Source organism: Salminus brasiliensis, chromosome 22 (assembly GCF_030463535.1).
Source record: "Salminus brasiliensis chromosome 22, fSalBra1.hap2, whole genome shotgun sequence".
Taxonomy (NCBI): Eukaryota; Metazoa; Chordata; class Actinopteri; order Characiformes; family Bryconidae; genus Salminus; species Salminus brasiliensis.
This window is the reverse complement of record NC_132899.1, coordinates 21,000,980-21,025,812: the sequence shown is the minus strand read 5'-3', so window position 1 is coordinate 21,025,812 and position 24,833 is coordinate 21,000,980. Positions and strand designations below refer to the sequence as shown.

The 24,833-nt window shown below is 39.5% G+C and overlaps 3 protein-coding genes across 3 annotated transcripts; 1 reads left to right on the top strand and 2 right to left on the bottom strand.

Annotated features, from left to right (window-relative positions):
- Positions 1-5,061: 5,061 nt before the first annotated feature.
- pts (6-pyruvoyltetrahydropterin synthase) lies at positions 5,062-7,700 on the bottom strand. The gene is made up of 6 exons (XM_072667135.1): positions 7,420-7,700; positions 6,849-6,928; positions 6,675-6,697; positions 6,088-6,144; positions 5,859-5,929; positions 5,062-5,771 (listed from the first exon to the last, which is right to left on the bottom strand). The coding sequence occupies exons 1-6, from the start codon at positions 7,506-7,508 to the stop codon at positions 5,648-5,650; spliced, it is 444 nt and encodes a 147-aa protein (XP_072523236.1). The 5' UTR covers positions 7,509-7,700; the 3' UTR covers positions 5,062-5,647.
- Positions 7,701-8,338: 638 nt separating this feature from the next.
- rcvrnb (recoverin b) lies at positions 8,339-10,535 on the top strand. The gene is made up of 3 exons (XM_072667689.1): positions 8,339-9,233; positions 9,339-9,450; positions 9,635-10,535. Exons 1-3 carry the CDS (start codon positions 8,853-8,855, stop codon positions 9,751-9,753), a joined length of 612 nt encoding a protein of 203 aa, XP_072523790.1. The 5' UTR covers positions 8,339-8,852; the 3' UTR covers positions 9,754-10,535.
- Positions 9,703-24,252, bottom strand: glp2r (glucagon-like peptide 2 receptor). Its single transcript, XM_072667688.1, has 13 exons — positions 24,157-24,252; positions 21,899-21,995; positions 21,694-21,798; positions 19,354-19,475; positions 18,243-18,349; positions 17,696-17,852; positions 17,269-17,428; positions 16,346-16,406; positions 16,092-16,158; positions 13,903-13,991; positions 13,342-13,480; positions 13,212-13,253; positions 9,703-11,746 (listed from the first exon to the last, which is right to left on the bottom strand). Exons 1-13 carry the CDS (start codon positions 24,250-24,252, stop codon positions 11,408-11,410), a joined length of 1,581 nt encoding a protein of 526 aa, XP_072523789.1. The 3' UTR covers positions 9,703-11,407.
- Between the last annotated feature and the right edge of the window lie 581 nt (positions 24,253-24,833).

The following is a 24,833-nucleotide window of genomic DNA, read 5'->3' as shown; positions in this document are numbered from 1 at the left end:
ATGGGCAAGCATAAGATTGCGAGACACTTTGACAAGCACCAAATTATAATAACTGGGTCAGAGCATCTCCAAAACATCAGGCAGGTCTTGTGGGGGGTTTCTGGTATGCAGTGGTACCTACCAAAATGGTCTAAGAAGGGACAACCAGTGAACCAGCGACAGGGTCATGGGCACCCATAGCTCACTGATGTAGACCATGGAGGTCCCACCTTACAATCTGCTGCTAACGTCTTGGTGCCAGATACCACAGGATGCCTTCAGAGGTCTTGCAGAGTCCATGCCGCGAATGGTCAGATCTGTTGTGGCCCTCAAAGAGGACATACTCAATATTAGACAAGTGGCGCTCATGTTATGTCTGATCTGATCTTTTACCAAAGAACTCTTTTTAAGGGTGGATAATCATGCATGAATTGGTGACCATGCACCAACCTATTGCTTGTCACAGAGTCAGAAATCTTTGAAGGCTCTGTAAATAAGAATATAACTTTATTACAAATGACTGTATTTTCTTGAATATGATAATATAATATAATACACAAGTATGTTTCTGAGCTGTAAGTAAATCTGATAAGTGCTGACGCCGCTTTGCCCTACTCATCCCCCTCCTGTCTAAATCCCCCTTAGCTTATGAGATCTGATGAAATAGCTGCAGGGAAGTGTTAATCAGGCATGAAATTATATTTACCTTACACATGGAAAAAATGTCAGCACGGATATTGAGCTTTTTCGTGAGTCAAAAGAGGCTGAAGTACCGGTGGCCTAGCTACCCGTAAGAATGGAAAACATGACTTTCATGTGATCTGACACAAAGCACTCCATGAGTCTCAGACAAAACACCTAAACGATGTGTATGTCTTTATTGATGATCAATCACAAGCAACAAACCCTCATAGCATCCGGTTTGGTCTCCTGCCATTGCTGCTTGGATGGAAGCAACCCCTTTTTTGCGGTTTTGTGCTCCTGAGGTCACCCAAAGCACTTATAATACTGTAAATTGTCTGCGTTTCATCTTTAATCCCATGCACTGCTAAATTAATCTACATTAAAGCTCTCGGACAAGAGCGTCCTGACAGAAACCAGAATCAGATGCCCAGATTCTTTCATCCGTACACATCATCCCCCCGGAAAGCCCTGAATAATAAATTTCTCCGCTCAGGGGATGACAGCAGATCCTTGAAGTTCACAAACAAAGTCTGGCAGCAGCTCAAACTTAGGTCAAAGCTGAGCAGGTAACCATGTCTGACCTCCGTTTACAGTTCTGATTTGCACCAATAATTACAAACAGCAAAGACTCTTCAGGCCCGATGCTTGTTCTTAATCCAACAAAGGGACCTATAGACCAATAAGTTTGGGATTAAAAAGTAATGATCCAGTTTTATTTTTTTATAACTGTAAGAAGTGTGCCAAAGCAAGAGCTACTGGATGACTTCTACAACGGATAGGATTTTATGTCTCTTTCCCTTCTCTAATCACTGAGCCACATAAATCAAACACCCAAAACAATAAGCAAAGTAAGAACATCTGCCAAGATAGCAGTTAGGGGCTGATAGGAGCTTTATTGTGCATGGCCTTCAAGGTAGTACAGCTCATCAGGCAGAGATTGCTTCCTGGCAGCCTGCCATGGCCCAGTGAATGGCTCTCTTGTTTGGACAGGCGCATTAAATGATAACCAGCATGTACATCTCTCAACCAGAGCCAATGTGCTGGCTGTTTGTGTGCACATAAATGGCTAACCGCGCTCAAGCATTTCACCTATGCACTGGTGAAATAAATGCTCATTCAGATTCTGAAGATTCTTTTGGTTTTACCCCCATTTTAAATCAGGTACAGTTTCCTGCAAGTTTGAAATATTTATGGTAATTAATAAGGCCTATGTTACATTTTTCTATGTACCATAAACAGTCCAAACTATTTTCCAACAGTGAGAAAATTCTGTTGTCCATGATATGGGCCTTTTAAGTCAGTGCCTGGATGTATCAGTAGTGTATTAGTAGATTACTGACATATGCCAAAACTGCATCATGAGTGTGTATCGTGTGTATCTGATTTGAATAACTGGAAACCTAAAAACAGAAAGGCAGGTACAGCAGACTATAGCTGTGAGGGAAAGTGAAAGAGACATGAACTGAAGTAAAGGTGAAGTAAATGTTAGCTAGCTTGTGCAAACAGGTATAAATGAGAGTACAGAAAGAGCTTAAGAATTTGTGTAGCTGAGGCTAGTAATGAAAAAGGTTGTAAGAAGGGCGCCCTTCGTCCCCATCACATGAGCTTGCATTCTGCACAGAAATACAATGCAGAAATACAATTTTCAGTGAAACGATTGCAGAACTGCAGTACTTTTCAGAGAGAAGATTATACAGAGTGTTTTACTATTTCATGGTGTTTAGTAAGGCCTATGTTACATCACTTTAATTCAGGGACTGTTTTATGGGATTCCAACATTTTTCTTGGACTTTTGTTTAATTCTGAGGTCAACTTCCGACATTTCTGTGGGTACCATAAACAGTCCAAACTGTTTTCTAACAGCCCTTTATTTTTCAGATTAATGGACTGTATGGACTAAGAAGTGAAAGGTACATTTTTGAACTGTAAACATTGTTTAAATACCACATTTAATTATTTTATTCAAAACCCAAAAGTGAGGAAATTCTGTAGTCCATGATATGGGCCCATCAGTGCCTGGATGTATCATTACTGTATTAGCAGACATCTCGCAGAGCTGACATATGCCAAAAACATTTCACCACTTTGCAAAAAGAGGCAGACAGACATAAAACAAACTGGCCTGGTTTTGTGCTTTCCTCTGAACGAATGCCATGTATTGATTACTTTCTGGAGGAAGACATTAACCACCTATTTCTGATGAAGCGCAACAGTAATAAGAGGCTTTTATACTTTAATTGCTAGCATCGACTCTCTCCTAGTTGAATGTAATTGCTCATATAGAGAATTCATCCATGCTGTTGCTGCCAAAGGTTGTATTTCCATGGCTGACTCAGTCTCAATGGAATCTGATTAATTAAAGGTCTGTAAAGGCATACGCTTAGCTTCAAACTTTCTTGATGTTAATGATAACTTTGGCATGGCGCCCTCTAAGTGTCACCCCTCTTCACACGAGCTTGCATTCCGTACAGAAACACAACGCAGCAAACCTTCAGAGACTTTATAGAGAGGAGAATGCAGAACCAATACTGAACTTTAAGCACAAAACCAGGACCACAAAAGTACCAGAAATGCTGATGGCATACTTCCACATTAGTGCATGAGTGGACACTGTAGCAATTAACCATGTTAAAAACACACACAGCAGCAGAGAAAGTAGTTATGCACTCTCACAGCCTTCAACACTGAGGCCAGGTGACTACACAATACAAATTACAGCTGACCACATAGTGGAAGGTAAAAAAAAATAAAAATAAATACTAATTGTTGAGTTCATTTGACTTAATTAGCTCAAGTTATCCCTTAACTTTCTGTAGTATTTAAGTTATGCTATCTTAATGAATTAAATATGAAATGCAGTTAGGTTTCACAGTGCTTGATCACCCCTGTGTTCCCATAATACTTTGGAGTAACTTAAAGATTTGTATTTAGTAATACAAAGGGACTTTTAGTGGTAGCTTTGTTACGCGTTGTTATTTAGTGTTGAGTGCTGTTATTTGGTGTTAATGTTTTGGGAGGTTATGCATAATCACTCTCATGCTGTCAATTAAACTGATTTATAGTTGGCGTTCATAAACATTAATGGGTATTTTTTTGGTTCCAGCTGTTATCCTTACTTACTACTACTTACTGGAACTCTCTGTGGCTTATTAAAGGTGTGCAAATGTTCAAGTGCTTTCTTATTTCTGACACCATTATATGCACTGATTAACACGTCACTGAGGTGGAAAATGTCTTTCTAACCCCACCAGCCCTAAAATATACCTAGATCTTGTAGAACTGATTCAGTTCATATGACTGCCTTAATTACAGACATATAATAGTACTCTATAGGCCCGCTGGCAGCAGTCAGATCTTTAGTGGGATGTGTTAGTGGCAGCTCAGCTGCCTTTCGATCACCACTGTCAGAAGTGATGCAATTCTCAACCACTACTTTTGACCAACTAGATTGGGGGTGTGTGAAAGAAGAGAGAAGGTGGAAGGACAGAACTGAGTTTAGTGGTACTCTCTTGGTGCACCTGAATGTTCACCGCAGCCATGGATGCACTATTAGCGAACTTTGCTCTGTACCCCTGTAACTCCACTCATAACCACCATGCTGACTCACTGCCACTAACAGCTGCCACGTTACACACCAGTAGAAGCTGTTAGCGGCAGCTGCCAAATCAACCGGTGAGGGTGAAAGAACTGAGTTAATTGACACACAGTGTGACAGGAGGATACTGGAGTCTATAAGTGCTCCCATGATGCTTTAGGGTGCAGTTGGGATTTGTATTTAGTTAATAAGAAAGGACGCAGTAGATGTGATAAGCATTGTTGGTGTTATTATTTGTTATGAGGGATTTAATGTGGTTAGTTGTGTTTTAAGCTGACATAAAGGCTCATATAGCCTCTGCCTATGGCTAATAACATAATATGAGAGATGTGAAGCATAGATTTTCCCATTCTGAAACCCAGCAATATGCTGTTCATATCCAAGTCCACCAGTAGATATAAGGATGAGTCGGAGCCCAGCATCAATTATTTAAGGGCCTTATAAATTGCTAGGCTGTCATTTCTGATTTGAAGCTTGGTTCCCAGTGATTTAATAAGTGCTTCAGGGACAGCTAGATTTACTCTCTCACCACTGATAATATGAATACATGTGCTTCATATATCACTGAAGATTTGTTATTTCTTGTCTACATTCAAGAATTTCCTCAAAACTCCAGTGCAAACCAGACACTGCTGTAAATCAACAGGAGCTCGTTGGTAATGCGACTTCACTTTACTTCTGAATGTAATTATAAGAGCATGTACAGCACAATATTACATTAGTACAAGAGGAGAACATTTAAAAGTTCAAACAGTTTAAGAATGTTTGAGAAAATTTGGTCAAAAAAAAGAGACATGAACAGATTTCGTCCACATATAGAGATTCACTGAGTTTTATTTGTACAGCCAAAACCACAGACCACAAAGAAACAAATGAATCTGTTGCTGGTTTCCAAACCAAACTCTGGTAGTGCCTCCTAGTGGTAGTAGTGAGAATTTCACATTGTGTGGAAAGAATTTTTCCCCCCTCCACCCTGATCTATTCGATCAGTTCACACTTTATTAAGACATAAACATGACAGTTGCCTTAAATACATAAGATCCACATTGCACTTTAATTTCATGTACACCAATGGCCAAATAAATGTGGTCGTACACAAAAAAGAGAAGGAAAAAGGAGGTGGAGACTGTTAATTAATTTGGAAAAAGATTTTTGTATGCTGTAAGCTCTGTGTTTAATAGGATCAATCTCACATGGCCATTGGCTGAGCCAAATGCTTAGTGCCTTAGGCTAATCCACTACTGTGGAGCCTGAGGGGTGTAGGCCACAGCAGGTGATACTCTCACTCTAATCTAATACAATCTATATAAGGGCTGAGATTTACAGCTTGCCCCTACTGACCTGCACTCTGCAGCCTGTAGCTAGGCATCTGGAAAGCATACTGCTGGTCTACTCCCCTCTGTATATAACTATATTATTATCCGTCTCGTGCACTTTGATTTCGTAGAGCATGTTAGGCGGGAGAAGCTTGGTCATGTTGTCCCAAATATACACAGCCAGGTTTTCAGTCGTGCTGCACAAAGAATACAGGGGTTGTTAGGCAAACAGTTTGCATGTACGACACAACAGAGGCACTAGGGTGTTCTAATGCTCTTCATACCTGACCACATTAGCAAAAAATGGTACATCCAGGTCCAGGTTTTTGTGGTCCAGAGGTTTCATGACAGCCTCCTGATGTAAAATACCAAGCTTATTATACATGTATCCTATGGCTTATTATTCAATAGCTAAACAGACTACAGTGTAAGAGTTTGTAATAAAAGGCATTTATGCTTTTAAATGCATTCATCATTTTACTTATTTGAACCCGGGTCGGACAAAGCCCTTACCTCTATGTACTGTTTTAGATCAGTCAGGTTCATCACCATTCCTGTGTTTCTGTCAATCTATGCAGGCAAAAATCACAGCTGTGCAATCCATGTAGCTTAAGTTTATAAACATCTCATTTCCCCTGTGTATTATACAGTAGTGCCTCCAACATATACACATACATATTTCAACACAAACACCATTTTTCATTTATTCATGTTTGCATTTTTTGTGGCACTTCTGATTCAGACTTCAGTAGTAGTTTTGTTAAGCGTTGTTATTTAGTGTTAAGTGCTGTTATTTGGTGTTAATGTTTTGGGAGGTTTTGCATAATCACTCAGGCTGTCAATTACACTTATTTACAGCCTTTGGGATTCATAAACATCAATGGGTATTTTTTTGTTTTTTGGGGTTTCCAGCTGTTATCCTTATTTATTACTACTTACTGGAACTCTCTATGGCTTATTAAAGGTGTGCAAACTTTCAAGTGCTTTCTTATTTCTGACACCATTATATGCACTGATGAACACTGTTGGTTCATACCCCGCATCACTGAGCATCACTGCCCAGCAGCACTTCTGATTTGTGGTCAGTAAAACATACTTACCTTTCCTCGCACTGTCACTTCAACTGAAAATGTAAACAACAAACATCAAGCAGATGCTATCAATAATAAATAAGTGTAATGCTAATAATAATACATATATAATACAATTTTTATTATTTATTTGTTTATTTTTTAAGTAAGTTGGTGTACAATACATGAGATCTAATATCCCACCTTTGTAGTTGTGGCCATGGCCATTAGGGTGGTTACACTTTCCAAAGATCCTCTTATTCTCTTCATCAGTTAAGGATTTGCTAATGAAACAAATGTTTTTGCTGCATTAGCAGACGTTTAAAATACACAGGTGGACTGAAACAGGCTACGAACTACAATTCCCATAATGCAATTGGAGTCGGGAAGAGCAACAGGTTTTCTCTTCCGCGTATTGAGTGGACTGACTTAAAGATGTGTGTGTGTGTGTGTGTGTGTGTGTCTTTTTAAACAACTGCGCAAGTATAATATAAAATATGATATATATACATATATATATAATATACAACCTCCATCTAGTCTTGGATTAGATGACAGAGGGTGATCGTATACGACCCATCACGAGAAGGTGTGAGAATGGGAAATGCCTGAAACCGAAACTGCTTGAATGGTTTCATGTAAAAACGCCAGCCTTAGCTAGCTGATATAAGCATAAACTGGAGTAGACTGACTGTTTATAATCAGCCCGTGCAGAACTGTTAAAGCGTAAAGACGGATGAGGTGTGGGTGGAGTGGTCGCTGGTTGGTGATTTACCTGTGGAGTCGATGACAGGCGCTGAAGCTTTGTACTCGTGTGATGAAGCCCACGCGCTCCGCTGAGCTGTCTCTGTTGTTTTTCTCCATTGCTGATCCTCCAGAGCTCACAGTGTGAACCCCCTCCAAAATGAGCTGCAGTTTAAGATCAGACTGAGCTATTCCGATGTTTCGGTCTACAGCTCGGTTTTGATTGGACTATTATGGGGGTTGTGTGTTAGTTGTGGGTGGAGGGAAGTGAGGAGAGAAACCCAGAGCAAATCTTTTTAATCGATTCCAGCGAGCAGAATCAACAAGGACATTAACATTCACGTGTCTCCAAAACAAAAGTCTCCTTCTCTCTCAACACGCAGTCGATTCAGCATCGAGAGGCAAAAGAAGGGAGTGCTTTTAACCTCTGAAACTAAAGCACTGATTTTGTTGAGATATTTAATTATTTTTTTTTAAATATATATATTTTTTTAAATTTAAGAAGCCAAATATGACAACATTTATTTTTTTGTTGTTGTGGGTTTTGGGGGAAAAGTGGAATTGCTATTGTGGCTTTAAATATTACATAAGTGCCTCATATTATTTCTTATTAGCCTTTTTTATTTTTTAATATATTTCTTTATTTTCATCCTCTTTATCCATCGTCTTTATTCTCAATATTCATTCATTATTGCCCTGTATTAGTTTTTTTTTACTTTAAAAAAATCCAATAAATATATATTTTTCACCACATATGCTAGATTGCTAGATTACGGATTAGAGTGCGGCCCAATGGGAGATGTAGTTTTAGTGTCATTTAGTGCTGTGAACCATTGCTGAAATTCCTCAACATACACAGCATTAAATTAACACTGTAAGTGTTAAAGTTTAACACAGCACTATCATTGTTAATTGAACCCTGGCAAATTTGCTGTGTAGGGTCTCTGAGGGTTAAGCTAAAGATGAAGATATCTTATTGTAAGTCATTTGAATCCTTTATATTTTTCCACCTAAGTTCAATGTCCTACATTGTACTGGTGTATATGGACTTCAAGCAACCCCATTATGCATATTGATTCTCTCCAGATTTGTAGTAACTAACATTTTATATGAATATAACAACAAGATTGTTGGTTGTTCAGTCTTGGAAACCATAGAACACATTAAACTGCATAGGTTTGTATTTTATTGGTGGAGTACAGTGCGGATCTGTAACCATATGGTAATTTAATCAGGTGGTATTAACAAGATCAAGAGGTCCCCTGCTGTTAGCTAAGCCTGTCTTTCATGGATAGCTCCTTATGTAGACAGCTTCCACAGAGTATCCAATAGTGCCTCTCCAACCAATCAAAATAGAGTCCAAAACCCTGCGATCATCCCTTGTAATCTAAAGCAATACAATTTGGGTTTAAATAGCAGGCCAGCTCATGTTGGAGTGTTTTAGCCTCGGCATTTGAGGGAAGGATGGGCAACAGTCAAAGTGTTTCTCTCTCCAAAGACTTGCTGGAGGAGCTGAAGTCCAACACGAGGTACACCGATGAGCAGCTTTTTGCCTGGTACCAGACCTTCATGAAAGAGTGCCCCAGTGGCCAGATCAGCAGAGAGCAGTTTGAGAGCATATACGCCAGCTTCTTTCCAGATGCCGACCCAAAGGCCTACGCCCAGCACGTGTTCCGAAGCTTTGACGCAAACAGTGACGGCACGCTCGACTTTAAAGAGTACATTGTGGCACTGCATCTCACTTCCTCTGGGCAGACCTTCCAAAAGCTGGAGTGGGCCTTTGCGTTGTATGACGTGGACAAGAACGGGACAATCACCAAAAATGAGATCCATGAAATTGTCAAGGTAATTTCTTTTGCACTGTCTGAGCGTGTTGGCACACAGTATTGGAAGGGCATTCTTGATATGCTACAGTTCTGTTTATGCTACTTTATCCATTTCATTTTCCAGTCAATATTTAACATGATCTCCAGAGAGGACCAGAAGAACCTCCCAGATGATGAAAACACACCTGAGAAAAGAACAGAAAAAATCTGGGACTATTTTGGGAAAAAAGAGAACGGTAAGATTACAGTTTGTGTGAATGGGGCCTCACGTCTCTAATTTAACTGTAGTTGAATTCATATGGTTCACCAGTTGTGGGATGCTGGGAACAAGGGATGGTGTTTAAAAAGGGCCTTGGTAACTATTAGTTAAGTATTTGAGAAGCCAGTAGCCCTGAAATTCGAATTTGTTTCTCCCCTCAGATAAAATAATGGAAGGAGAGTTCATCCAGGGAGTGATGGACAATAAGAACATTCTCAGACTGATCCAGTTTGATGAACCCCAGAAGGTCCAGGACAGGCTGAAAGAGAAGAAGCAATAGCAGTTCCTACTTATAACCTTGCCTTACTTTTCTTTTAAGTTCAGTCTCAGTTTAAGCATGTCTGGATTTTCAGGCTATTCTTGGCTGAACTGAACATACAATGGAATGAAATCACATTTACTGTATCTGTCCGAATTACTTTCAGACTTTATAACATTTATAATAACAAACACAATGTTAAAAATGCTAGCTAGGTACATTAAGGGTTGGACCTAATGTATAATAATTGCACTGTACAAAGATCACTGAAAGTGGCTCAATCATGAGAGATTACTGTGTGTCCACAAAATAATGTCCACGATAAATGGCCTGTTTATACCTGGCATTAACATCCATTTTGTGTACAGATCTTCTTTGCACGGATCCCTGTTTACACTAATCATTAAAATGCATGTTCAGTTCGACCAGATGGCATCCGACTTTTCTTTCATTTGGAAAAAACTCATCAACATCAACCTATTTTCTGGTTACTTCCTGTAAACAATGGTTTCTAATCAGCAGAAGCTGCTCCAGGAGATCGTAAACAGTTTAGAGTAACGGTGGTGGTTCTCACATTCCCGTAACAGCTCAATCAGAACTGTGAGGGAACGAACAATGTAATACTGCTCTCATCTACCGGTAAATAAGCACACAAACAAGAGAGAGTGAGAAGTCAAGATCCACAGTAATTATTACTGGGATTAACTCACTGTATCCGGTCCATCAGCAGCCGGAGTCTGAGAGAGCACAATTGGCCATGCTTTGTCCAGGTGCTCTCTCCCCTCATCACTCTTAAGCAGTGCTGGCCAGTACAGACGTCTTTTAGCTGGTGTGGCAGAGCTGGAGAACCAGCGCTGTCCTCCGAGCGATGTCGCTTTGGGGGCAGTTTGACTGGCTTTGCATGTATCTGTATATTACTCTACTAGTGTCAGGAGCATTGCTAGTGCTATGGGGAGCTATGAATGAATGGGTTAACAGGCAGTACCAAATTGGGAGAAAAGGGAGGAAAAATCCAACATTTTAAAAATTGGAAAATTAAAAGAATAAGAATCTGATCACAGACTGTCCACCTCCAAATGTGGTTTGAGCGATCTGATTGTAATCGGACCACAATGCATCCTGGGGGTCTTCACACCTGTCGTTTCATGCAGACAAGTAAAATCTGTGAGCACATGTTAATGCTAGGTGTAAACAGGCTCAAACTGTCCATTACAAGTAACCACCCTTAGAAGATGCATATTCACAGTTTCCACCTAATAACATCTTTGCAGTTGGTTGTAAATCAGTATGCTGATCAGCTGTAGTTTGGTGTTACATTTCCCTTAAATCCCATGTCCTTTGTTTTGTAATATGAAATAAATATAATGTACTATTCGTGTGGATAAAGGACTATGAAGTAAGATGTAATAACTGTTTCACATTTCATTAATACATACTTCAGTCATTACTGAATATACTGGCCTTTTTGCAGAATGCTCACAGTAAGTCCAGAAGAGGTACTTACCAGCTGAAATCAACCTGCTCTTCTTCTAAACATCGTCATACACAGAGTACACAGGTATCAAAGTAGCAATAAAAGACCTGCTACTGACAAACAGACACAAATATATACATCTGAAAGTACAAATTTATACAAAAGTCTGCCATGAGCAATCTATCAGTCAATAGGAGAACTTTAAAATCCACTCTCCTCCAGAATCTCCTCCATGGTTTCGCCCAAAGTCATTTCTCCATCGCTGCTGGACAGGCTCTTCCTGGTGTAGAACTCCAGTCCAGTGCAGCGTGCACAGGACACGTCCTCTGTCGCTGACAGGACGGTCACCTGGGTCAGCTGGGCCTGCGTGGGTATGTGACTTCCCTCCTCGTACGAGTCGCTGTGGTCCATGGGGTGCCTTGGTTCCTTCTGTGATTTCTTCCATAGGTATTTAGGGTGCATACTGGTGAAGCAGTTGTGCACCTCAAAGTGGTTGGCAAAGAGAAACATCTGCCACCTGTTCTTCAGCTCTGTTTGGACCTGGAGATGTATCGTCACCAGATATCTCATAAACCAGGGTTATCAGTAAAATTCAAGTGTTATTACCATATGAGCACCCAGGTATCAAGGACAAGAGCTTCAAATAACCCATGCTATAAGTTTCTGTACGAATGGCCTGAATGCAAGTTCCAAGTTCCTCAAGCCCCTTTCATACATATACTTTAATACATATATACTTTAATTTAACTATACTTATACAGGAAGTGGTCAAACGTCAACACATCTCAAGACTGAGGAAATGTCCACACATTTTCTCTGCTTTTTGCAGAGCACATAGGCACAGGTTTTTTGAAAATGCTCGTCAGGATGGATGTTTTTTTTTGAGAAGTGTTTTCGTGTGGATGATGCAGAAAATGCAGTTCTGCAGCTCTGAAAATGCTGAAATCACAATGTCAACTTGAGTTTACTCTTTCATTACACTGTGACAGAACACAATGCCCTTCTTTGTCTCATCAGAAGTGATTCTTGTACAAATTGGGGTTTTCAGAGTTATGTAGACCTGTACAGTTATCACACACTTTCTTTTTACCCAAATTAAGTATTAAGTATGTTGTACATAAAACTGGATATATCCCTCATGTTCACTCCTGCATTACTACAGGTTTATACTTTCAGTATTATTGGCAGATTTTAGGTTACAGTATTGCAAACTATTTAATGAAAATATTTACATTTTATGAATTTTCTTAAATGGTCTTAAAATGTCATTTTCAAATAACTTATATTTAATTACTTTATTTGTGCTTTAAGTTGTCTCAAATTTGTTTTTATAGTGAGTTAAACACTGTAAGAAAATCTGTTTTTAGCTTAGCTCCAGCTTTGCACTGTATTTAGGTCTGTTTTGGCCATTGCGGTGTCTCTTGATTTTTACATAAAATTTTGAGAGGTGTAAACAGGCCCTGCTGGGCTGACAACTGAATGTTTTTTTGGGATGTTTTTGAGGTCTTCAGAAATGCTCAACCAATTTCAGCCATATTCAGATATGCGTGGGTGGGACCTGACACCTGCATGAGACCTTAAATTACAGTGCAGGAACTTTCAACGAGGGAATTTGTTTCTGCAACACCTTTGCAGAGTGTATTTTGAATGTATTTGTACATGATTATAATAGGAGTTGACAATTTATCCTAAGGACTACGCATCCTGTTTAACGGCACTTTCACAGCAAATGTAAAAGTTTGTTATTGTTATTAACACTGATACCCTATACAGCCACTATATATGTTAAATTTAAGGAAAGAGTGGTTATGTAGTCGGAAACTGACCATTAATGAACTAAAGGATTGCCCACATGAATAGTGCATTATCTAAAGAACCACATCTTTGACTATACTCCAGCAAAATGGAGCCACTGAGTATATACTGGTTACATTAAAAATAATAATAATAAAGTTGTCCCATTGCTACAGCAGCACATATGCTAAAATATGTTCTAGTTACTTACCTCTCCATTGGCAAAGCAGTACAAGGTGGCAACCAGAAAGCCCTAATGTTACAAAAACACTATTAGTCTAATTCCTCAAGTTTGATGGCATGAGCTGGCAAAGATCATAAGCAGAGTAAGGTCATATTACCTGGAAGGAGCTCAGTGTTAGATGGATGAAGTTCCGGACATAGCGGTGATGCCCTTCAATAGTTTCATCTACAATTATCGTGAACACAATCTCATGAATCCCGAGCAGTGGGATTAGCACCAGTGTTGCTCTGGCTAAACTGCAAGGATGAAAGGAAAGCAGTTCTATGAAGTTATATGGAATGTGTAACTACAGTACCACTGGGAAAGAAAAAAAATATGCAAATGAATATTTGTATAAATGTATATTTTTGTTAAGAAATCTACATAGACATGTTTCAGATTTCAGGGCTTTGTCTGTTGACCCATCATTTCTTATATCATGTAGATTATTTAAATGAGATATACACAGCCCAGTTATTCCACATATCGTCATTGTCAATTTTTGTTGTTTTTTAACAAATTTAGTGAGAAATCAAAATTTATAAGCTAATAAATGTATTTATATATGAATATTGTATTTATATTTAAACTAATCTTAGAATATTATAAATATGTATTTTAAGATGTAAACGTATGTATTTTAAACATATCGTTTTTCTATACGGGGCAGATGTCATACCTGTATCTGTAGTCCGTAAACTTGACTTGGTCAGCTTTTAACTTCGACAGTAGAAGTTTTATGATTTTGAGAAATATACAGAAAATAACCTGACAAACAAAAAGGGAAAGGAGAAGCAGTTGAAGACCAACCACATGACCCATCTGCTGTCTACCTCAACTGTACTTGGCAGTCTTGTGTGTCTACTACTATAGTGGGGCCAAAAAGTATCTAGTCAGCCACAGATTGTGCAAGTTCTCCTAATTCAGAAAATCACATTGTAGGAGTTTTAAAGAATTCATTTGTAAATTATGGTGGAAAAGAAGTATTCGGTCACCCACAAACAAGCAAGATTTTTGGCTCTCAGAGACCTGTAACTTCTTCTTTAAGAAGCTCTTCTGTCCTCCACTCGTTACCTGTATTAATGGTACTTGTTTGACCTTGTTATCTGTATAAAAGACACCTGTCCACAGCCTCAAACAGTCAGACTCCAAACTTAACCATGGTGTCCAATGGATGCTCCAGAAGAGGATTGGGAGAATGTCTTATGGTCAGATGAAACCAAAATAGAACTTTTTGGTAAAAACTCGTCGTGTTTGGAGGAAGAAGAATGCTGAGTTGCATCCCGAGAACACCATACGTACTGTAAAGCATGGTGGTGGAAACATCACGCTTTGGGGCTGTTTTTCTGCAAAGGGGACAGGACGACTGATCCGTGTTAAGGGAAGAATAAACAGGGTCATGTATTGTGAGATTTTAAGCCAAAACCTCCTTCCATCAGTGAGAGCATTGAAGATGGAACGTGGCTGGGTCTTCCAGCATTACAATGATCCCAAACACACTGCTCGGGCAACAAAGGAGTGGCTCCGTAAAAAGCATTTTAAGGTCCTGGAGTGGCCTAGCCAGTCTCCAGACTTCAGCCCCATAGAAAATTTGTGGAGGGAGTTGAAAGTCTGTGTTGCCCAGCGACAGCCCCAAAACTCTAGAGGAGATCTGCATGGAGGAATGGGCCAAAATACCAGATACAGTGTGTGCAAACCTGGTGAAGACTTACAGGAAACGTATGACCTCTGTCATCGCCAACAAAGGTTATGTTACAAAGTATTGAGCTGAACTTCTGTTATTGACCAAATAATTATTTTACACCACAATTTACAAATAAATTATTTCGAAATCCGACAATTGTGATTTCCTGGATTTTTTCCCCTCATTTTGTCTCTCATAGTTGAAGTGTACCTATGATGAAAATTACAGACCTCTCTCCTCTTTCTAAGTAGGAGAACTTGCACAATCAGTGGCTGACTAAACACTTTTTGGCCCCAATGTACTTGAAAAGACTGATGAAGTAAACTGTGATTAGAGCGTTTCTCAGAAAGTGCCGCATGTAAACGGCTCACTCTTGTGACAACTTGTGACTAGCTCGAAACACATGATGGCACAGTGCTGCCAAAACTGCCATGAAATCCACATCATGCTGTGATAATCATCATGTTCTGACTTCACATGCCCACTGACTCGCTAAACAATACTGAAGCCTCATAAATCGCTCTGCTACTGTAAAATACAACACTACTGGAAAATGTGAAAAAGCATTTGTACTTTATTTTTTCATATTTGTCACTCTGAACATGAGAAAACTCAAAAAACAGTTTATAAACTTAAAGTAATTACTTTCTATTTCCCTGTAAATGTTTATTGCAAGTACTGAAGTCCAGTAAACACTTGGCCTTGTTCCCACTTAGCATGTTAGCGCCATAACTTAAATGTATTGAACAAAGCTTAGCTTCATTTGTAGGGCATCAGGGTTTTCTTTAAGTTGATTTACAGAAGTAGAAAAATAACTTACGGATTATCAGCTCAGTCCAAACTGTTTGAAATACTTAGCTGTTTAGGTTCACTTTACTTGCTTAGCTTAATTTAGAAGCATGTAAAGTACCTAAAGCTAAAAAATGACATTTTTATTATGACATTTTATTAAATTAATTCAGTGTCCTCACTTGACAAGCCTGAACATCCTGTTTAAGCTGCTGCCAAGGACTCTCAATGAGGTTCAAGACTTCAGGGACTAGCATTCTTCTAATCACCATATCAAGAAGTTACTGTTACCTTTAACAGTATTTATATGCATTTATATTCATTATCCCGCTACACAGAACACATCAAGAAAAGATAACCACTGCTATTGATGCTATGCAATGTGCAACACTCACCAGGACTGAGAGTGTAATTGGAGCTCTAATAATCCACCAGATCCACCTGTTGGTGATGAACCAGCAGCTGTTAGAAAAAAGGAAACAAACAGTCAGTATTGAAATGTATATATGACAAACAAACCTTTGAAGCAACATAATTCAGAAGGTTTTAATAGTTTTTTCTATTTATTATAACTCTGTAATTTACTATAGACATGATAATTTTGTTGTATCTGAACAGACTAATGGAGAAAACATTGCTGTAAACGTACCCTTTGTTTTCATATAGAATTTTAAACACTGTCCATGGGACCACAAACAAAAACGGTGTCCCTGAATGAAAACAAAGAAAACACAGAATTAATAAAAAAAAAGTAAGAAGAAATACGGTGTACCCTGTAGATATTTTCTACTACTAACTCATTTCCTGTAAACATTAAGTTGCATGTTTTAAATCATATTACATCTAACCCTAAACCCAAACCTCATCCTGACCATAAATAAAAACTTATGTTTACTCCTTAACATAACCCTAGCCCTAACACTGTGGATAATCAACTGAATTTCAGCAGATACACTATACGTCCAAATGTTTGTGGACACTCCTTCTAATAAACTCATTCGGCTACTTTAAGTTGCACCCATTGCTGACACAGATGTGCAAATGTGCGTGCACACTCACACGCACACACACACTGCTTGTCTGATCCTTGTAGAGAAGTATTGCCAATAGAATAGGACTCTCAGAAGCAGATGACAGACATGAACTTATTGGCACCATGCCTAAAGCCAGGCCAGGGTTAGAGGGGTATGAAGCCCTCAGCATTGATCTATGGAGCAGCGGAGCTGTGTTCTCTGAAATGATGGTGCCCCCTCCTATACTTTTCGGGTGGTTATCATTCATTACCCTGACCTCACTAAAACTCCAAAATCTAGCAGAAAGACTGGAGAAACGCTTATTTTAGCAATACCCTTGATGTTATAAGAAACAATGTCCCAATACTTTTGTCAATATAGTGTTTTAATGAATTAGGCATCTGTAGTAGGCCAATAAAATAAAGCGGGACTGAAAATACTTATATTATACTACTTATACTATATATATATATATATTATTAACAAAGCCAGGCCTACCCCATCCTACCAGTATGTATCTCTTTAGTATACATATTATACTAATAAAAGCCAGGCCTACCCCATCCTACCAGCATGTATCTCTTCAGTAGCCTCCGTTTGGTCAGCACGGCAGTGAAGAGCAGCGTGTGGAGAAATACTGCCTCCACCAGGAGCCAGAAGTAATTGCACCCCACAAAATACTGCATTAATACCTTGGAGGCCTTGCAGATCACTGCTATCTGGAAGGTCGAAATTTTGTTCACTGTGAGTTTAGTGTGTTGACATTTGGTTATTTTGTAAATTGCATGCTCTTAAAAATAAAGATTATTAAATGATTCTAGATTTGCATGTACATGTACAGTCTTTAAATAGAGCATGTTAACATCCAGTTTGAGCTTATTCCTAGAATGTGTTATTCCCCAGTACAGTCAAGTGTGTAGTGATTAGTTAACAGCCTCAGTTAACAATATAAATAACAACATAAGAATGCATTAAATATGCAGTACTGTTGAATCCGAGTAGCTGTTCCATCCGTTTTCATCCTTGGGCAGGTTGGAGTACATGATGTATAATACGATTTCTTTGGTAATGACTGCCATCGCTCTAAACATGAATGACACAAAGAGGTTCATGTGGATGTAGTTCCTCGTACAGTGAAGCTTCCTGAAAATTAAAAATAACAGATTGTCCATTGTGTGTCTTATCTGTGATGAATATGGTAAACATGGTCTTTGTCTGTGATCAATATAATAGGTAGATCAGATAACTGGAGCCAGCAGCAGACTCCAGAAGAACAAATTGTAGGTCAGAATACAGGCGACAGTATTTGACCAATGGGAGGAGTGAACAAGATCATGTCAGAAGAGGCTGCTTGGAAATAATGTCAAGGTATAAAGGTAAATCTAATCATACTGTCACAAACTATTAGCTGATGGGTAACAAGGCTGAGTCACATGCATGTACTCAGAAACAAACTTTGGCAAAGCAGCATCAGCATCAGGCATTACAACGTTAAATGGAACTGGGCCCAGAACAGTACCCTGTGGAACTCACCTTAATAAGCCCATAATGAGCACTGCCAGGGAGAGGGAGGCCATAGACAGTGAGTATCCAACAAGAGAGAAGATCCTCAAAACTGACTGCCAGAATCTCTCGTCCTCCTGCATCACACAACAAGCAAGGTAAGCTGTGTCGCAGGCTGACATGTGGATCAAACCTTACAGGGGAAATCCATGGAATTTCACATGTGGGCAAAGTCATTCACGGTGGCTTGGTTTGAAAAGGACTATTCTAGAGAAACGTATAGAGTCAGAGTTGTTCACAGTGGTGGTGACATCAGAAAAGTTCATGTCTCTGGAAGCTACAGTTACAATTTTACAGCAGTTAGCTTCGACCTCACAACCTGATTAGTTGAGAAGCATTTTAACCCTCAAACCTTCCTCCGCCTAGTGGCATAACCAGCAAGTTGATTCGCTCTTTTTCCTAAAGGGCGGGACTTTATCTGTAAACAGATGCCATGTTGAGCATTGCAAGAACTTCCATTCCCATTCCAACTGTCGGATGGTCTTCTCCTTTATAACGTCTCCGTCTGAACCCGATACTTGGACAGTTCTATGGCTCTATTATTATTACTGTTAGTATTATCATTAGCTTAAGTACATCTGATGCTGATGCTTCCAATATTATTGCATGGTGTCGAGCAGCATTTGTCTGACATATATACTACAACTAATACTACAACAAATAATAGTAATAATAGCTAGTTTATTCGTTTTGGCCATTTTTAGACAGCCCCTGACTCTGAAGTAGCCGGAGCAATAAAGGAACACAGTAAACACTAAAAAAAACAGTAAAAACAAGTTTTAGTTAAAGTTGTGGTTGTAGTGTTTCGTCACTTTTTTATATTTGACCACAAAACTATTGGTCTGGTTGTTTTGGACAGCAAATAATACATGGCTATATTTCCATTGTAGACAACAGTCTGTTTTCGGTACCCCTAGATCCGATCACCATCACTATAAACAAATCTGAAGTCTGTACATTTTTCTATCAACCATTTCACACCAAACCACTCAGACCTTGTTTACACCCATTGACTGTATAGGGCAGAAATTTGAAAGCATTGGTAGAATTGGCCTTTAATTTGTACTGAAGCCAAGTTTACCTCATTTTGGAAAAAATTAGGGTCTTCACATTCTGACTGGTTTTGCCACGCAGTGCTGGAATTGTCTTCTGTTTTCCAGGTCCCATTGATTGTGCAGATCCTGTACACATTTCCTGAAAAGCCTGAACGAGAGAAGCATGGAATTACACATGGAGCACAATTTAAATAAACCGCTCTCTGTGCAAATAAACCTTTAATGCCTTTTTTAAGTCAGTACATTGATGTTCGTTATTAGTCACAGGTGATGATCCCAAATGTAACTTAGATATTCTATGGAGGCCAATAAAATAAAGTGTGGCCAAAAATACTTATTAAAAGGTGAAAAGGTCCAATATATATATATATACAGTCATGCCCGAAAGTATTCATACCCCTGTCAAAGTTTGACTTAAATTTACTTTTATTTAACCAGAAATTATATTTTTGCCTGGAAATGACACAGGCATCTCCCAGGAGATAACACGATGATGTACAAGAGGCATCATTGTGGGAAAAAATATTTCTCAGCTTTTATACACATTTGAACAAAAAGTGGCATGTCCAAAATTATTCATACCCTTCTCAATAATTAATAGAAAAGCCTTTATTGGCTATTACAGCAATCAAACGCTTCCTGTAATTGCTGACCAGCTTTTTGCATGTCTCCACTGGTATTTTTGCCCATTCATCTTTAGTGATGAGCTCCAACTCTTTGAGGTTCGAGGGTCTCCTTGCCATCACCCTGATCTTTAGCTCCCTCCACAGATTCTCAATTGGATTCAAGTCAGGACTCTGGCTGGGCCACTGCAAAACATTAATGTTTTTGTCTGCTAACCATTTCTTCACCACTTTGGCTGTGTGTTTTGGGTCGTTGTCGTGCTGAAATGTCCACCGGTTCCCAAGGCCAAGTTTCTCTGCAGACTGCCTGATGTTGTTGTTGTTGAGAATCTTGATGTATTGCTCTTTTTTCATGGTGCCATTTACTGCGATCAAGTTCCCTGGTCCATTGGCTGAAAAACACCCCCAAAACATTAGGTTCCCACCACCATGTTTGACAGTGGGGATGGTGTTCTTAGGGTTGAAGGCTTCTCCTTTTTCACGCCAAATGGTGCACACATCATTGTGGCCAAACAATTCAATTTTTGTTTCATCTGACCATAAAACAGAACACCAGAAGTCTTCTTCTTTGTCCAGATGAGCATTTGCAAAGGTCAAGCGGGCTTTTGTGTGCCTTTTCTGGAGAAGTGGTGTCCTCCTTGGCCTGCGTCCGTGGAACCCAGCAGTGTGCAGTGTCCGTTGAACTGTCTGCCTTGAGATGTTGCCACCAGCAGAGTCCAGATTCACCAGGATGGCCTTGGTGGTGATCCTTGGATTTTTCTTCACCTCTCTCACTATTCTCCTGGCCAGCACAGGTGTCACTTTTGGCTTCCGACCACATCTTCTGAGATTTTCCACAGTGCGGAACTTCTTGTATTTTTTAATAATACTTTGCACTGTAGCCACTGGAACTTAAAAACATTTTGATATGGCTTTATAGCCCTTTCCTGACTTGTGAGCGGCCACAATGCACAGCCGCAGGTCCTTAGTGAGCTCCTTTGTCTTAGCCATGACTGTCCACAAACCAACTGCAGAGAGCTGCTGTTTTTCTCCTGTTGAGTTGATTAAAACAGCTGTTCCCAATGAATCAGGGTAATTAGGATGCTTTAAAACAGCTTGGACTATTTGGAATGGTATAGAACTTTGGATTTTCCCATATACTGTGACAGTTTTCAAAGGGTATGAATAATTTTGGACATGCCACTTTTTGTTCAAATGTGTATAAAAGCTGAGAAATACTTTTTCCCACAATGATGCCTCTTGTACATCATCGTGTTATCTCCTGGGAGATGCCTGTGTCGTTTCAAGGCAAAAATATAACTTCTGGTTAAATAAAAGTAAATTTAAGTCAAACTTTGCCAGGGGTATGAATACTTTCGGGCATGACTGTATATATATATATATATATATATATATATATATATATATATATATATATATATATATTGTACTAATAACAAAGCCAGGAGGCCTACCCCATCTTTTTTGACTGAGTGAAAAAGCATCATGATATCAATGTATCACCGTCAGGCTGAGGTCATTGTGTAGTTGCATGACTGATCTTAACCTATCAAAATCTTCAGCAGAGCAGTCATGAGTCACTCTGCCGAGACAGGAGTGTTCTCCAGTGTCCACAAGGACAGGGTTCGAAAACAAACAAAACAAACCACTATAGCAGAAATGAGCTTGGGCTGTCCGAGCTGTATCTCTTTTATAGAAAGGATATGAGATATACGTCATAGGAGAGTAGATAGGATATTGTACCTTCCTTGATCCATGGTAAATATGGAGGGCAGGGAATCGATATGATCCCAGGAGATGAATGTGGCCAACAGGCGAAAACGTCCAATGTCCCATTGCAGTATATTCCTTTAAAAAACAAGAAGGTTGTACTGTGAATGTCCTAGCCTGCTGTAATTACATGCTGGATGAAGGGTATTGGAACTCAGTTGATGTTTGTTTTACTTACCAGTTATAGTATGGAGGGTGGTTGCCAGGGTTCTTGTACAGTTTTCTCGATACTCAGCACGTTTATAGATCAAATCTTCAAGCAAGGAACCTGAGGCCTTTAAAGATACAGTTCAAACACAAGCATAATCCACTTCACCTTCACTCTTAAAAATAAAGGTGCTGCAAAGGGTTCTTTGAGTAATGCCACTTTTGGTGCAATCAAGAACCATGCGTGTTAAATAAAGATGGGACATTCAGGTCCAGAAGGTAAAAATTCACCCCAGGATCTTGTTCCAACTGCCTGCAGCTGAGCTTACCATTGAGAAATGCCATAGAAGAACCACTTTTGGTTCCATTACATTTACATTTATATTGAAGGCCTTTTAACAGATGCTCTTATCTAGGGTGACTTACAAAAGCGCTGCATTGTTTACTTCGAAAATACCCTTAGCTAGTTTGTGTCGGCTAAGATCCAGTAGACACCTCTAAGCTCAGTATGGAGACCACAATACTCTGTACTACACTTTGCCTAAGTACTCTCGGAAGAGGTGGGTCCTCAGTCTGCGTTTGAAGACAGCAATGGACTCTATCATTCGGACACCCAGGGGAAGTTCGTACCACCACTTCGGTGCCAGGAAAGAAAAAAGCCTGGATGCTTGTCTCTCGTGGTTCTTAAAGGCTGGTGGGTCAAGTCCAGCCATACATGAAGCTCGAAGGGCTCTTGGTACAGATCAGCTTTTGACCACTGCCATGGTTCCATGAAGAACCATGAGAGGAAAAGATTTTACTCTACTCAGACATTTGGAACAAAATCCTGGAACAGATTTTTTACTTTCTGGACCTGATTTTTTCATCTCTAGAGTAAAAGAGATTGATTGTGAAGAATCTTACTGACACCCTGATATAGAGGTTCTTTTATCTCTATTATTCTCTATTCTATATTTTAAGTATCTCTATTATGGGCATGGAACTAAAAGTTCTTCATCTATGGCATGGAGTAAAAATTCTGTCAGGGATCGTATATCCACAAAGCCTGGCCCAACTAATCAAGTTACTAAAATACACAAAAATACTTTTTTTGTGATCATCAACACTAATCTAACTACATCACAAGATGGCAGTATTTAAAGAGACTTGAGACTTTACATAAGCTCTGCAACTTATTCACTCATATGCAAAGTCAACTGCAATGAAAAAGTACCATACTTTTTTAACTTCCAGCAGTTTTCTACATACGTCTAAGCATTCTCAACTCAAACCTGAATCAAGCTGTTGTTCTAAAATTCAAACCAATTCTTCTCTGGATTTTGTGCAAAGTTGTCTCTTTCAGCTATCATCACAAGAGCTAACATATAAAACGTGTGTAACAGTGTTAAATACTGAAGAATTACATTGTCTGAGAAAGTGTGTCTATTAGTAAGCCTAACATTTGCTGCCAGCTTCCAACCTAGCAACCGTTTGCTCACAAAGTAGCCATTCACCAAATATTTGCCAGACCAAGTCCATGAACCATTTTGTATTATACAACTGAATCCCAGGAAAGACCTGGAATTTGTCTTTGAAAAGTCATATCTACAGATGTCTACTGTATTTGCTGGGTTACAATTAAGCAGGTTTTTCCCATTACCTCTGCTTACCTTTTCACTGCGCACTGTGTTTTATAAGGAATTCCCTCTATTTACATTCAGGCCAATTAAACTTTAATGTGGATGCCACAACTTGTAAAAGTATATTAGTCCTGCAATATGTGTTTGACATAAATCAAACAAGATTATCACATCTGGGCTTTTTTCCATGCAGTGCTGTCTTTCTGTATCTTACATGATTCATGTGTGTGAAAGACGACTTTTAGGGAGGACATAAAATCAGAATTATACCTTCACTGAAAGCACTGCAAAGAGATAAGTAACGTACTGACACGTTTATGTAGTGCCCAGATGAGAGTGTATTTCATTTAAATTTCACAAGGGAAACATCATTCCAGTGTCTCTAACCTTTCTTAAACGCCTACTGAAGCTTGCTTGAAAAAAGCATACCATTAAAAGCATGCTGTTACTGTTCTAACAAGCCCTGCAACTTAAAAAAGAAAACACCAGCTCTGCTTCACAATAAATTGAACAGAATTCAACAGAAGTGAAATAGTCTTGTTACACTACGTTTTCTCCATTTCTGAGATGTTTCGGTACAAGCACTTCTAAATGAACACTGAACATTGTGAAGCTCAGGTGGTAAAGGTTCTACACTGTTGCACAGAGCATTGAGGGTTTTCAGACTTACCCTAGTGTTCGAGAGCAGCAGAAGGAGAGTGGAGAGCAGCATGGTGTCCCTGCCTGCCAGCCTGCTCACTGGCTGAGGGGACAACACTGTGGACATGGGTCACTGCTCACCTTCCTACAAGGCTAACAGCGCACCACAACTGACCACTACATCCCTGAAGTTCCAAACCTGCCCCCTAGTCTCTCCTGATGGAGGCTCCTGAGGAAATCGCTTCAACCAGACCTGCTCCAATGGATCACCACTGGACCCAGATGTCCTCAATGCCAATATTATCCAGTAGCAGTACGGTTGATTGATGATTTTTGGAGACCTTCGAAGTCTCTGGAGCTCAGGGGACGGATGTTCCTCTGCTCCAGGCTCTTCTAAGCCACCCAGTCTCCGAATGTTAATGTCTGTGTTTCTTACACGCTGACGCTCCCCTCTTGGCCCTCCCCAACCAATGATGATAAGGCAAGAGGCCAACCTTCAACGGGTAACTTTGTAGTTGCTGGGGAAGTGCGCTGATGAAAGGAAAAAAGAAAAAAAAGAGCAAAACTGCATCATAAACTCAATCACCAACCCAGAGGCCACATGTCAAATCTAAATCATATTTCCAGTGAGGATTTGGACTGTAGTGTGGCACTCAGATGTTACAAGTGCCGTACCTCTGAATCATGACAAGCTGTACCTAGTACAGG

Coding starts and splice junctions, on each gene's coding strand:
- rcvrnb (XM_072667689.1), top strand. CDS start 8,853: ATGGGCAACAGTCAAAGTGTTTCTCTCTCCAAAGACTTGCTGGAGGAG. Junction 9,234..9,338: donor AGATCCATGAAATTGTCAAG/GTAATTTCTTTT, acceptor TTCATTTTCCAG/TCAATATTTAACATGATCTC. Junction 9,451..9,634: donor TTTTGGGAAAAAAGAGAACG/GTAAGATTACAG, acceptor TTCTCCCCTCAG/ATAAAATAATGGAAGGAGAG.
- glp2r (XM_072667688.1), bottom strand. CDS start 24,252: ATGTCCACAGTGTTGTCCCCTCAGCCAGTGAGCAGGCTGGCAGGCAGG. Junction 16,407..17,268: donor ATACATGCTGGTAGGATGGG/GTAGGCCTGGCT, acceptor GTTTTCATTCAG/GGACACCGTTTTTGTTTGTG. Junction 13,254..13,341: donor TAACACTGAGCTCCTTCCAG/GTAATATGACCT, acceptor TTGTAACATTAG/GGCTTTCTGGTTGCCACCTT.
- pts (XM_072667135.1), bottom strand. CDS start 7,508: ATGGAGAAAAACAACAGAGACAGCTCAGCGGAGCGCGTGGGCTTCATC. Junction 6,698..6,848: donor CCATGGCCACAACTACAAAG/GTGGGATATTAG, acceptor TTACATTTTCAG/TTGAAGTGACAGTGCGAGGA. Junction 5,772..5,858: donor TTTTTTGCTAATGTGGTCAG/GTATGAAGAGCA, acceptor TTCTTTGTGCAG/CACGACTGAAAACCTGGCTG.